This window comes from Heloderma suspectum, chromosome 3 (assembly GCF_057233095.1).
Source record: "Heloderma suspectum isolate Gila_16-S chromosome 3, 16-S_ref, whole genome shotgun sequence".
Lineage (NCBI taxonomy): Eukaryota > Metazoa > Chordata > Lepidosauria > Squamata > Helodermatidae > Heloderma > Heloderma suspectum.
In genome coordinates this window covers 26069127-26083482 of record NC_139460.1, presented here as the reverse complement: position 1 = coordinate 26083482, position 14356 = coordinate 26069127, and the positions used below count along the sequence as shown (strand labels likewise).

Here is a 14356-nt window from a genome sequence, read left to right as displayed (position 1 = left end):
TTCTGTTGATTCGGAGCACCCCATTAAGTTTGATGGGGCTTACTCCCAAGTAAATGTGCCGAGGGTTCCAGACTTACAGTGTGATCTTATCTCAGAAGTAAGTCCTATTGAGTTCAATGGGGTTTACTCCCACATAAGTGTGCTAAGGGTTGCAGACTTACAGCACAATCTTACATTTTATGTCAACTCAGAAGTAAGTCAGAGGTTTCCTGGGGGCTGCAAGAAAAGAGTACAGCAGAAGTTAAGCTACGGAAACAAGAACCTCTGCTCTCCGCCCCGCTCCTTTGCACACGTGCCAGGGAGGGAGGGAGGCACTCTCTCAGTTCAAACCACATGTCTGCTGTATAAAGGAGCCCTTCCTAATCTCGCAAAGAAACCGAAAGCAGGAAGCTGCAGAAAGGATGTGTATTTTTGAGGGGGGTTTGCTTAATGTAGAAACACCCAGTGTCTCTCTGTCACTCCCCATCCTATGCCATCCTCCCTCTAAACGTGACATCATTTGAATACACTTGATTTGACCTAATGCTCAACAGTATCAGTCATGCAAATAAAAGCAAGCAAAAATACCAACATGAAAAGGACTTTTTAAGGCTGCAATCCTATGGACTCGAACTTGGAAATAACTCCATTAACTCAGTAGGCTTACTTCTGAGTAACAGGATTGGGTGGCATATATCTTAGCAGCAAGAATAGTTAGGAATAAATTGATCCAAATGGGGTTTTAGCTTTTTCTCTGATGGTGCCAGCTTTGATGGCCCACATGATCCACCCATACTGCCTAACTATGATCATTGTGGATTTAGACATCATCGCAGTGGCATAGGAAGCAACTCCAGCAGCTCTATTAATGACACATACACAGGGAAACATTGCAGTGCTACGCCCTATAAAAATAATTTGGGAGAGTAAATAGAATAGGACATCAGAGATATGGATCAACTACAAGAGGCTCACCCACTCAGGCTACAGCAACAGCTGCCAGATCAGCCAATGAGTAAGGAAGGCAAATGAGGGTGTGTTCACTTGTCCAACTGGCTGTTCTAGATCTTGAGGAGAGGAAAGGGCAAAGAAGTGGGGTGTGTGCAGGTGAATCCACACCTGTTATTGCAAGGGTGACTTACACACAGTCCCAACCCTCAAATGGGATTCAAGGAAATGACCAGCATCACCAGACAGGAGAGCTTCCTTACCTGCTGTTTACCACCTACGCCAGAGGGTGTTGTCATCCTGTTCCTGCTAACAGAGGACTCGGTTCCATCTTCCTCTGCAGCTCTTTAAAAGGGCTCATTTTGCTATTACTGCTACCACCTAGGCCCCAGAGTCTATTTCTTTTTATTCTTGCTGGTAATTGAATTATTAAATAATTGTGATATTTTTGGTTTTTTGTTGTTTATTTGTTCAGTCGCTTCCGACTCTTCGTGACTTCATGGACCAGCCCACGCCAGGGCTTCCTGTTAGCCGTTGCCACCCCCAGCTCCCCCAAGGTCGAGTCTGTCACCTCCAGAATATCATCCATCCATCTTGCCCTTGGTCGGCCCCTCTTCCTTTTGCCTTCCACTTTCCCTAGCATCAGCATCTTCTCCAGGGTGTCCTGTCTTCTAATTATGTGGCCAAAGTACTTCAGTTTTGCCTTTAATATCATTCCATCAAATGAGCTGTCTGGCTTTATTTCCTGGAGGATGGACAGGTTTGATCTTCTTGCAGTCCAAGGCACTCTCAGAATTTTCCTCCAACACCACAGTTCAAAAACATCTATCTTCCTTCTCTCAGCCTTCCTTATGGTCCAGCTCTCTATTATGCATTTTTGGTAATGTGAAACTGTTGTGAATGGCGTAGACAACCTGTGGCCTGCAAGTGACCCACCACAGGGGCTTTGCCCCCCATTCTCCCCCTGCGCCACTGCCTCACAACAGAATTGGGCTCTCACTAGTCCACCAATCAGCCAATTCTGCTGGGAAACAAGGCATGTGGGGATGACTCTCCTGATCAAGAATCCAATTCTGCTGGGAAACAGGGTGCACAAGGAGAGTCATCCCTGTGTCATTGTTCCCTAACAGAATCAGAAGCGAAGGAGGCACAATCTGAGTGTGCGGGGGGCGGGGGAGATGTTTGAACCTTCCCATCCCCACACACTGATATGGGGGAGAAGAGTGTGTGCATGTGAGCGTGTGTGTGTGTCTGCTTGGGGGGGGGGAGTGGGTGTATGCGTGCATGAATGTGAGTGCATGTGATATGTGTGTCCGTGCACAAGGGAAGGAACCCTTGTCCACAACCGATCACCCATTGCTGGCCAAAACGTTGCCCATCCCTGTTTTTTAAAAAAATTTGTATTTATAAAACAAAAACAGAATAATTCATATAATTGTTAAGAACATTAAACAAAACAAGCAAAACCTATACACATACAGAAATACCTATCCAAATCCTATCCTGAAAAAAAAGCACAAAACTGCTATTCCAAAACCTAATAAAAGGTGTAAGATTTAGAACAAATATATGATTGAAGTTTTCACCCATTTCTGTTATGCACGATTTCTGTCAACTTATCCATATGAGCCAATTCTAACATCTTACATATTCCCTAGTGCTTGGTATAGTTGCTGATTTCCATTCCCACTCCTGTCTTATAAGGATATTATCGACAGTGATGTATTGGGTTTCCCCCCCCCCCCACTTGCTTTTGTGATGAACTGCTTTGAGTGCAATAGATATGGAAAACCTGTATACAAGTAAAGCGGCTATGATTAAACATCCCAATCTATCATGGAAAAATGGTATTGTCTTCTTTCTACAGAATTATATGTGAACCATCTCACCACACACCTGGACTTGTGTCTCCAGTCAGCTATTTTCAAATACACATCTACTGAACCTCCATCAGCGGCCATTCCACCTGGCTGCCTCAGAGGGAGAAGGCCCCCTACGTCTGCTTGGATGGAACCAACTGCCATTTGGCTCTTCCCCTCCAAGAACTGCGTCCATCAGTAGCTATTCCACTTAGCAATTGAGTTGGCCTCAGACAAAGTCCTATATATATTGAAAGTGCCTTTAAGTGGGTTGTGGGGTACACTAGTCAAATATGCAGCTGGCAGGGGTCATAGCCATGAGCAGTGGTATGTTGGCAATTGGGATCAGATCTAGCCAGTGTGACCCTGTGACACCCTCATATGTGCTTTCAAGTGTCTCCTGGTTCACACAGCACAATCAAGTATGGGTTAAAGAACAAAAAGGCAGGCTGCAGGGAAACCTAGGGAAGCTGCAGGAGGCTGGCTGAAGCAAACAAGCCCGCTGGCAATGTTGTCACAGGATGATGTCCAAGGGAACGGGAAGCTAATTCTCTGAGGATTATAAAAACTGCTTTTGAAACACAGGGAGAGAACTCTGAGAGAGGAAGGTGAAGGATAAGCCAAGCCTCTTCTTGGCTATTGGAGAGGGAGAGAGAGAGTTTACATATAGTCATACTAAAATAGTACATTTGATAACATGTTTATATATTTGCATTTGCAAACTTACGATCTTGTTTATCACATAAGGTATTACATTTTGCATAAAATCTGAAATTATTGAAGAGTCTTAAGTAAGGCCTAGCATGCTATCTGCTTGTCATGGCCAATTCCCACCCCCATTTACTACATCCTATTCTTTCTTTTTCAAAAACTGAGACTCTCAATCCTATAAGCCACAAAGTGAACAGAGCCTTCTACATCTTGCTTTGGAGTGTGTGTGTGTGTGTGTGTGTGTGTGTCTATTTCTCTTGGGATTGTTGCATCGAGAGTGCCATCAAAACAATCAAGTTGATGAATCTGCTTATATCCCATGGGACTTAACTACCAGGTCAAGACCTGTCTGCCCTCCACCTCTTCTATGTTCTTTGAGGGGCACTTTAATTTCCCTATTAGGTGGAATTCCAGAACTCTTGATTCCCAGTGCTGATCTTGTACTGTTGGGAGTGGTGATTATGACTGGGGATTAGTGAGTGTATCTGCTCCCACTTCTGAGTTAACCCTGCTGTTGTGGCACTAGGGCACCAGGAGTTGTCCACAATGCTCCTTCTGCATCAGTGGTGGAGTATGCTTAGTTGCATAGTTCCTGCCACTCCTTTGGAGTAGTGGGGACTTGGTTGCATGGATTGGATCACCTAGACTGTGCAGATCAGAGGAGCTTGAGAGCGATGCCTGTTCCTATTGCTTCTTTTAACAGCTGAGCAAGAAACCACACGGTTTCTTCATTTGGTTGTTACAAAAATAACTTTATTGCAAAATCCTGTTTTCTTTTTATACTAGTTGAAAGAAAGTTTATGAGGTGGTATAAATTAGATGCCCAAATGTCATCCTCTGCTCAGTCTGCCAGGCCAGTTCCGTGCCATGGGCCTTCCGAAAGGCTGGCTGAGCTTAACACCAAAACAAAGCAGCAAGACTAAGAGGCATCTCTTTTCCAAAGCTGTTTACTATAACAAAATACTAGTGGTTAAAACATTTAGTATTCGAAATGACATTCATAGAATCCTAGCAATGGAAAGGGCTTCAAAGGTCATCCAGTCCAGCCCCATAACAGTGCAGGAAATCCACTGGTGAAGTATCTCTGATATGTGGCTATCCAGCTTCCACTTTAAAAACTTATAATGAAGAAGAGTCCACCCCATCCAAGGCAGTCTGTTCCACTGTCAAACAGCATATAGCGTCAGGAGGTTCTTTCCCTCTATTTGTATTTCTCAAGACACAGTCTGAAGGCACATGAAACAGCCACCTTCCTGAAGCTAAGCAGGTTTGGGTCTGGTCAGTGCTTGGAGGGGAGACTACTTGGGGACCAGATCACCTTGAGTTCCACAAAGGAAGAAAGGTGGAATATAAATATAATACATAAATGTTTTAACCTGTTGGTTCAGGTACTACCCTCTGGAGCAACAGAAATTTGCTCCCTCATCTATGTTATCATAATTTATTCAATTTATAACCTGCCTATATACAAAATACTCTATGTGGGACACAAAGTTAAAAACAATTTAACAACAACAAAAAAACACCACCCAATAAAAATACAGCATAAAAACAGTATATGACAGTCAACGAAGAGGAACAAGAGTTCTAAAACGGGAAGGCCTGCTGGAATAATAGTCTTCAATTCCCGCTTAAAAGCCTTTACAGAAGTCAGCAGGTGCATTTCAACCAGCAGGTCACTCCACGACTGAGGGGCGGCAAAGGAAAAGGTCTTCTTGCGTGTGGCTGCTATGCTCACATTAGGCAGCCGCTGCAGAGAGCCCTCGGAGGACCTTAGGTGGCAGACTGGGACGTAGAGAAGGTGCTTCCTAAGGTACCTTGGACCTAGACCATGTAAGGCCTTAAAAGGTAAGAACCAACACTTTATATTTTGCCTAGAAACACATCGGCAGCCAGTGTAAAGATTTTAAAACCGGTGCAATATGGTCTCCACAGGGTGATATAGCTCTTCAAATATTTGAAGACGGCTGTTGTACCAGCTCTCAATCAGCATTGAGCAGGGGGTTGGACTCGATGGCCTTGTAGGCCCCTTCCAACCCTACTATTCTATGCTTCTATGATCTCCTCTCTAGGCTAAGCACACCCAACTCCTTCAACCTTTCCCCATTAGACTTGGGCTCCAGGCCACTCACCATCTTTGTCTCCCTCTTTTGGACACATTCCAGTATGGACACAGCACTTCAGTTGCATTCTAGCCAAGGTAAAATAGAAGGGTACCATTACTTCTCATGATCTGGACGCTATATTTCTATTGATGCAGCCTCGAATTACATTAGCCCTTTTAATTGCCACTTCGCACAGCTGACTCATGTTTACTGACTCATGTTTAGCCTGTTTACTAAAACCCCTAGATGTACTGCCACCGAACCAGGTATCACTTCTTTATCTGATTTTTCTTACCTAAATGAAGAATTTTATATTTATCTGTGTTGAAATTTGTTTTGTTAGTTTGAACCCCGTTCTTCCTCCTGTCAAGATAATCTTGAAATCTGTTTCTGTCCTCTAAGCTTTAGAGGCTAAGCTATTAGTTACCCCTTTCAAGTTGGTGTCATCTGCAATAAGCATCCCCTCTATTTCTTTGTCCAAGTCATTAATAAAGATGTTGAACAACATTGGGCCCAGGACAGAACCCTGTATTACATACCTTCTACAGATGTAGGAAAAGAGGCATTCATGAGAGTCGCTTTGCATGTAAAGCATATTGCACTAATCAAAACTCAAACAATTAGCTTCAGTTTCAAGATCAAAATGCGAGTGGGAAAACATGGCACCTTTCTCACCAAATGGGGTTGATAAAAGTGCTCTGGTACATTGCCATGACTTGAAGAAATTATTATTCAGGAAAGAAAATTAATCACCCTTTAAGGACACTGAAGGGATAGGAACAAAATCCTTTGAAACGTTCTACACAGAGGGTTGGATACAGACTTAGGGTACTCCCAGGTGAGACTTCAATCACACCATCATCCTGCCTCACTCACAGAATTTGACAGGGAGTCCAGATGACCTTGAAGTTATTGAGTAATATCGCTGTTTCTCTGGGGACATGGAGTGGGGAGGTGGCCTTCTGGGGAGTCTATGACTATTATGCCCTCAATACTGTTTTCCGTAGTTAGGAACTGGGCCATCCAGGATAAGATGGAAAATGAATGATTGAACTGGTGAGCTCTGAAGAAAATTGATGATCATTTTCTACAACATACCTTTTACAAATGTAGTAGAAATTTATTAGCAGTTAATGAAAGTCATCAAGTTAAAGAGATGAATACATAATTTTAATCAGTAGCAAAATAATTACTTTAACTTTTAATTAAAATTTACAGTAAATTTACAAACATCACCACTTATTCAAAAGTGAGGTATTTCCATTCTTTAAAAAATACAATATATTTTACAATAAAGTGCACATAAAAAATATTTTTGACCTAAATGTAAACTAGGTAACAAGCAGTCAATACTTGTGTTACATCTTTATTTTGTTTAAGGTTTTTTTAAATAGCATTTAAGGTGTGTAGCAAATAATTATGTTACAAAGATAGCAGCTGATAATTTATTAAAACAAATCCAAGTTCAATGGCCTTTGTTAGGCCAAGTCAGTATTTTCTGTGCATTAGAGGATGAGTAGCATCTGATATGCTCCTGTACCTCTGAATCGGAGGCATGATGTTCATGGATGAGGGAGATGCGACCTGTAAGAATAAAAAACAATGAAGATAACAGGCATTCATAGCAACATGACACAAAATGTTCTGACAATAATAGGCTACCTTCTATTACGCCAGCTGAAGCAATGAATTTGGGTATGAGCCAGAACTAATTATGTATTTGCCAACCATACAGAGACTGAAATTTGGCAAACCCCACCCCCCGGCACACACACGCTCACACACACTTTAGAGTGTCCAATTTCATACTGATTTATTTTCCCTACTTAGGTACCTACTTGAACACCTGCTGCTGTGTGCCATGATTCTAAGCTGAAGATTCGAACTCATGTCAAGCCATACATGCGTGTATATATGAGGACATGTGGGCTACATAGGCCACCAACTGCTTTCTTCTTCCTACTCAGACTAGCCCTGTTCCAACCCAGAAGGGCACTGTGTTAGGCAGGCAGAAAGTGCACTGATAAGACAGGGGGAAAGGAGTCAGTGGTGACTGAGGATGGAGAAGAGAGTGGGAGTGGCTGAGGGTAACTGTCCTCAAGGGTTCAAAAAAGGCTGTTCAGGCATTCGTCACAGATGATTTAGATGTAAATAAATAAAATATTGGACATCTGTAGCCAGCCCCATCCTGAATGCTTGGCACAATTAAGAAAAGTCAGCAATAATTCAATGAAGTCTCCCCCCATGCTTTCCCTATTTAACCCTGAGCCCCAAAGGATAGCCTGAACAGACAGAACTTACAAGGATTCTGACTTGAGACATCATGAAACGAGCTTAGACTACACGATTCACGGGTTCCCTTTTAATGATTCTTTAAGGGTTAACTACACATTACACAGAAATAAATGTTAACAGTGCAAAGTCGCTTTGGCCAGAGGGGAATTCAGAGCAAAGAAGCACTGCAAGAACACTTAACCCAGGGGTAGGCAGTGCGTGCCCCACTACTGGTCTTTTTTGCAGCCCCTACTGCAACATCACCACTGAAATTCACCAGCACAGGCAAAAAAACATGGCAGTTTGACACCCAAATTTGGTGGCATGGCAGCAGCAGCAAAAAGGAGGCTATTTTGCTTTAAAACAAGGTGTACAGGGAATGAGCACCTTGTTTTCAAGCAAAATCACACTCTTGAAAGCCTCCATTTTGCTGCCATGCTGCTGAAATTTGGCAGCAAAATCAGCAGTACAGTGGCAATTTCAGTGGCAGCAGGGTGTGGCCCCCAATGGGTCCCAGGGGGTGGGGGAATTGGCCCTCTGACTTACCAAAATTGCCTACCTCTGATGTAACCATTTGCCTGCTTGCAATTGCTGCTCCAAATTGCATTTGAAATCCTACTGATGGGGAGCCATTGGGCTGTGGAACACTTCAAGTATGAAATGGCAGATGTGAAAAGTATTAAGCACCTTCTCCTGGCACTTCTCTACCCTAAATTCACACACCCTTGTGGAAACACCTTTGGCTTGGTTTTTTAAAGGCATCAGGACACTGTTATATGCATTAGCCCCAAGTCATGTAGTTGCTACAGAGTATTATAGGAACACCTCTGGCTGGATCATATTAACATCTACTCCAACATTCTGGGTCTAACAGCAGCAAGCCAAATGCCTCTGGAAGCTCACAAGTGAACTCTTGGCTTTAAAATAGTTACCTTCATTGTATCTGTATCACATACAAGAGAGAAAGAGAGAGAACAAATAAATAAAAAATTGGAAGAGCCAATATGTATGCTTACCAAAGGAGAAATAGTTTGCAAAACACTTGTAGAGGATGGGTTTTTGTTAATGGTTTCATGGACATCTAAAATGGTATAAAACAAGATAGAAAAATTCAGTTTATATGATGGAAGAGAAACATGGTGTACAATCACTAAGTCTTTCGTCAGACAGTAGATGATGCAGATCTTACGTTACCTAGAGATGTTATGTCTTTGCAGGAAGAAGCATTGTTTTTATATTAATTAATTAATTAATTTTAAATTTTAAATTTATGGAAGATCAGTTTATCAATTACAATTAGTCATGAAGGCTATATGGGAATCTCCATGTTTAGAAGCATAATGCCAATGAATCCCAGTTGCTGGGGAACAATAGTGGGAGAGGCTATTGCCTTCATGGCCTGTTTGTAGGCTTTCAAGAGACATTTGCTTGGCCACTGTTGGAAACAGGATGCTGGGCTCGATGGACTTTTCTAGCACAAGGCTCTTTTTATTTTTTAAATGTGCTCACCACCCCAAAAAGATTGGGGATCCCTATGTACACCATAATAGACTGCCATCCTTTACTGTGTTGAACTTCAACTGTTGTAGAATGACATTGCCCATCTTCTGATAGAGATGGGTTCAAGGGCTTATACACTTTATACTTTTCCTCTCTGCTGTCCATCAGTATCCCTTGCTGAATGTCATATCCGCTGTAAATCAAAACAGTGTTTGAATGTGTGAAAGCAAGGCAGTACTGCCATCCTGATCCTAAAGTAAGGGAGAATGGATACAAATTTGTTCAGATCATACCTATTATTGGATAATTTCTTAAGGTAGGATACAGAAGCAAGTGTCGACGTTCTCAGTCTTGTAAAAATGTCGACTTCTGCTTGAGTGGACAAATATCCCAATTATAGTTGCACAACCACCTTGTGTCTAGAAGCTAGTGAATTCCCTATCTCTGCTATCTTCACACAGACACCAATCTGCTTTAAATAAGTGCTCATGTGTCAATATTGTCCATGTCAGCCTTTTCCATGCCATATGATACTAGCATGTGTGTCATGGCTGTAAACAGGACCTTGTCTATTGTACTGGGGAAATGAACATAGCTGCCACATTCCCATCTTCTGTACCATAACCTAAAGAAAATAGTCAGGAACAAAAATTCCACTGTCACGTAGCTTTGAAACTAACAAAATAAATAAATGGTATGTCTGAACTACTTAAGCCCATTGACTTAGAGACTGTTCATGACAAGCTTTTTATTTGACTATATAGAACAAAAATATAAAATGATACATTATGAATAGTTTGATTTAATTTTACAAAAATAAAACACCCAGCCCAAATTTCACAAGAAGTATGAATTTGGGACTTCAGCCACAGCATGGTACAGTTGCTGAAAAGGAGGCAAGGCAATGGGAAGTAAAAAAAAAGATTATTCTGTCTGTATGATTTGTTTACACTTAGGTTGCTTGGCAAAGTGATTACTACACTGGTGCAGGTCACAGCATGACTGACTGAATACTTACTCTGCAGCCTTTGATTAATGCGGTCGAGTGACTGAAGGACTTTGTGCTCTTCAAATGACAGTGCACTCATTCCTTGCCGTGGGGGTCTGTTTAGCACAAAAGTCTGTTTATGCGGTTGGGCTGTGTCCAAACCAGTCAATATTTCACTTTCTGTAGCTGACATGTTTGCTAGGTTTTCTGCTAGCAGAAACTGCGTAGTGCTGTCTGAAACTAAAAACAGAAATGGATTGACTACTAGGTTCAATTTATTTCCATATCCATCTTTCATAACCTTCGGCACTGTTAACAACATGTCTTCATGTGTCTTTCAGATACTTTTATTTACATAGCACCATCATCATGTCTGCCCATAAAACACCCTAGCTACAATCCTGGCATCACTAGAGTGGTCTTTGAGGATGACTAAATTGGATACACAGAAAGAACACGGGAAAGAAAGCCTTCTCCTACTTGGAAATAAAAAAGCAAATCATGCACACTCTATTGTTCCACTTGATACCACGGAGTTGGTCCCCTTTTATAGAGTGTTTTGGGGAGAAAGAGAAATGGGACCAGAGCAGTACAAGCATGCCTGAGTCTGTTTACATCAAATGCATTTTTAATCCTTTCAGAATACCATGATATAATGCTCATTTTAAAAAAATGAACTAGATATACCAGATATTTTCTGTCCATTGCTGTTGAAACGTGGGTTATCATAGTAATGGAAAACACCTTGTTACCCTTGTCCTACATGAGTCCCAAACTGTACCCTCCACCTTGTGACTATGCTCATTCTTTCTTGCTGTTCCCAGCCATTGTAATGATTTCCTCCTACCATTTGTCTGGCTTCTTCTCTTGGTTTCTTTAAATGCCCAATTAAAAACTTGCCTCTCCACTCTGACCTTCTCCAACTGATCTTGCACCCTTACCATTTCCCACCACTCACCACCCCCTTGGGTGTCAGGCTGTGTCCTTTACTTTAAGGGGATTACACATATACAAAGCAATGAGTAAGGTACACAAGGTACATTTATTCATAGCAACAGCATTACCTTCACCAGAATTACTGTTGCCACCCATGGCTTGCACTGGCTCGTATGCACAATGAGATGGAGCTCGCTTCACGGCTTGTGACACATCCTATAAAAAAAGGATTTTTATCATCAAGTAACTTGAAAAATGTAACCAAAATGAATGAAAAACTAATAAAATAATCCAGGCATATCATGATCCAGAAATGCTGGCATTATTCGGAAATGTAAAGCAAATAACAAAGATTAAAAAACAAGAAACGAAGACAAGAAAACATCTATAATATATGCTGCTGTACTGCAGAGGACAACAACCTGTGATGGTGGGAGGTGCTTCCAATTATTAATATTGATCAAAAGTTATTTATGCTGTTGGCCAAAAGCAATTACAAAGTTTCCTAAATGCTCGCTCGTACAATGGGAACAACACAGAGAAGTATCACCATACTGTGATTTAAAACAGCCTGTTATTGTAAGAGTTATTGTTCTTCAGTATCCCAATGAAGGTCATATTTGGGGGGCTTTCCAATAATTTATTTATTCACAGAACATTTCTACATAGTCTGCTGGATCTGCACAGATGTGTAACCCATGCACAGGTTCCACATCTGATCATGAACAAGATATAAGTTACTCTAGAATGGCTGTTCCATCTGCCAGGGGATTAGAACTGCTCTAGCACTGAGTGATCTCACTCTATGGCTGGGTTCAGACAACATGATAACCCACACTCAAGGGCTGAGTGTGGATTATCATGTTATCTGAACCCATCTGTGCTAACCATGGTTTGTTAATGAACAACCCATGAAGAGAACCCATGATTTGTTGTTGGGCTTTGAACTGTGAGTTGTTCATGGTTAACAAGCCATGGTTTGTTATCACAGCTGGGTTCAGACAACATGATAACCCATGGTTCAACAGTAACCCACAGTTCAATGACAACTCACCCTCAACACATACTAAACTCTTGAGTGTGGGTTATCGTGTTGTCTGAACCCAGCCATTTTCTCAGGTACATAATACCCAATCTCCACATTCTGCCATATCAGAGTGGCGGGGGCAAGACATCCAGAGACAGCCATAGAATCACTTGTACTGAACTTAACATTTTAATTTTCTTCAGCATATTGTTCATATAATTTCTATTGCATAATACAGAAACTACTTGTCTGAAACAGGTATTTTTGACATCTTTAGTAAACTATTTTATTAGATATACCTTTCCGACACTAGCGGGCTTCCATCCTGCAGAGGCTGCCATTTGTCTCCTCTGTTCCAAAAGAGCCTTGCGTTTATCTTCATTATTTTCATTACTTTGTTTTCGTCTTGCAAAAGCAGAAGCTGAAAGTGACAAAACATCTACTTTGAACACATGCTGGAAAAGTGGCACAAATACTTTAAAGACAAACCAACCAAATATATTAACATGCAGTGAACACAAAGGTCCCCAGAATCAACAGAAAAAGAAATACACAGATTGCTTAACCTGAGTTTGCAGTTTAGTTAAATCAGTAATACTGCACAGGGTAGATGGCAAATTTGCCTGTACGGTACATATATAGCTTTGCCTTAGGGCACAAATTTGTAATTTGTGTGGGAGATTCAGATCAGGAAAATGGAGGGAGGAGATACAAGAACCTTATAACATTGTAAGAACCTTATTAAAGGGGCATGGGAGTGGCCATTTGGTTAAGGCGAGTCACACACACAAAAAGTTACACCATTATAAAGCTCAAAATTCTAGTGCTTATAAAAATGACACCTGTTGAGCTAATAAATTGAAACTTGGCATCCATAATCTTCATGATGAAGTCTACAATTGTGTGAAATTTCAAACCGATACAATCCAAATTACCACAGGTATTGCACATTAAAGTGCTGAAAATTGAGACATTTGTACTTTTTTCTCCAAGCTGTGGCTAGGCATATCATATATTTCTTTCAAATGTTGGTGAAAACTACTGATGTACATTATTCTGACTTCTCCAGGAGGTGTGCCTTTCAATGGTTTGGTGAAATTCTGAGCAGTGGTTCAAATATTAAGGTTTTACTGTCTCATGAAAGCCTATGAGAGCAACTGCTGGCAAAGTTATGTCAGGCATGCTCAGTTTCACTCTGAAGCTAGAATGCTGCCAGTGCCAGTGTTTTCCATTGGAATTCTATTACAGAGGGCTTCTATGTGCCATGCCTATTCCTTTAGTCATGGAATGTGACCTCACAAGGTGAGTCTACACATTACTACGCAGATTGGGACCCTAGCTGGGGGGGGGAGAGTTTAAGCATTTGTCCTCCAGTCCCGCATTGTGGGCCCAATCTAGATCAAGCCTCCCATGTCTCCAGTTTACATTGCCATAATGGCATCCAATTTTAAGGTAGATTGCACGCACAGGGTAAAGTCCCCTACCCACCACTGTAAGGTCCTCCCCATGAGCTTACTTTTGAATAAAAAACAAAACAAAAACTTAGCTGCATCTTTAAAGTAACATGCAGTCTGACCCTCAAGAGAATTTTGGAGGGATAGGGATGGAATGCACAGGCGAGGGAAACGTGAGGATCTAGGGCCTCATACCACCTTTTTGAAAGTGGAAATGCAGTGCAAGGGCCCTGACTGATTCTTGCTCTTACTTTCTTTGTGGTGGGAAAAGAACATGCAAGGATTGTGTCTCAAGCTACATATATGTTCACGTTACACTAAATGCACATTCACGCTCTATCTCCACTCATTAAGATGGTTGTAAGAATCTAGCCCTAATAAGTGATTCTCATTATGTGTAATTTCTACATGTGAGGAAGGAAACAGGGATGAACTCACTAGCTCCACCCTGCCCTTGCCATTCTCACCACTTTCTACATGTGGGGGGCGACTGTCTGCAGAAGGCAGCCTCCTCTATCCGTGGAAGTTCTCCCTGAGATTTTAGAACCCGATTCTTGAAATGAAATCATGATTAC

General features: G+C 41.6%; 1 protein-coding gene across 4 annotated transcripts in view; it reads right to left on the bottom strand.

Annotated features, from left to right (window-relative positions):
• Nucleotides 1-6698: 6698 nt before the first annotated feature.
• The window catches only part of CEP126 (centrosomal protein 126), a 30137-nt gene continuing 22479 nt past the window's right edge, over nucleotides 6699-14356 (bottom strand). For 2 of the 4 annotated variants that reach the window (XM_084841618.1, XM_084841620.1), the window contains 5 exons: nucleotides 12627-12748; nucleotides 11429-11516; nucleotides 10395-10604; nucleotides 8893-8957; nucleotides 6699-7186 (listed from right to left, as the gene is read on the bottom strand). In XM_084841618.1, coding sequence (XP_084697744.1) covers nucleotides 7091-7186; nucleotides 8893-8957; nucleotides 10395-10604; nucleotides 11429-11516; nucleotides 12627-12748 — 581 coding nt within the window. In that variant the 3' untranslated portion in view covers nucleotides 6699-7090. The remainder of the gene's footprint in view (nucleotides 7187-8892; nucleotides 8958-10394; nucleotides 10605-11428; nucleotides 11517-12626; nucleotides 12749-14356) is intronic. The other 2 variants (XR_014788801.1, XM_084841619.1) reach the window with 2 other exon arrangements.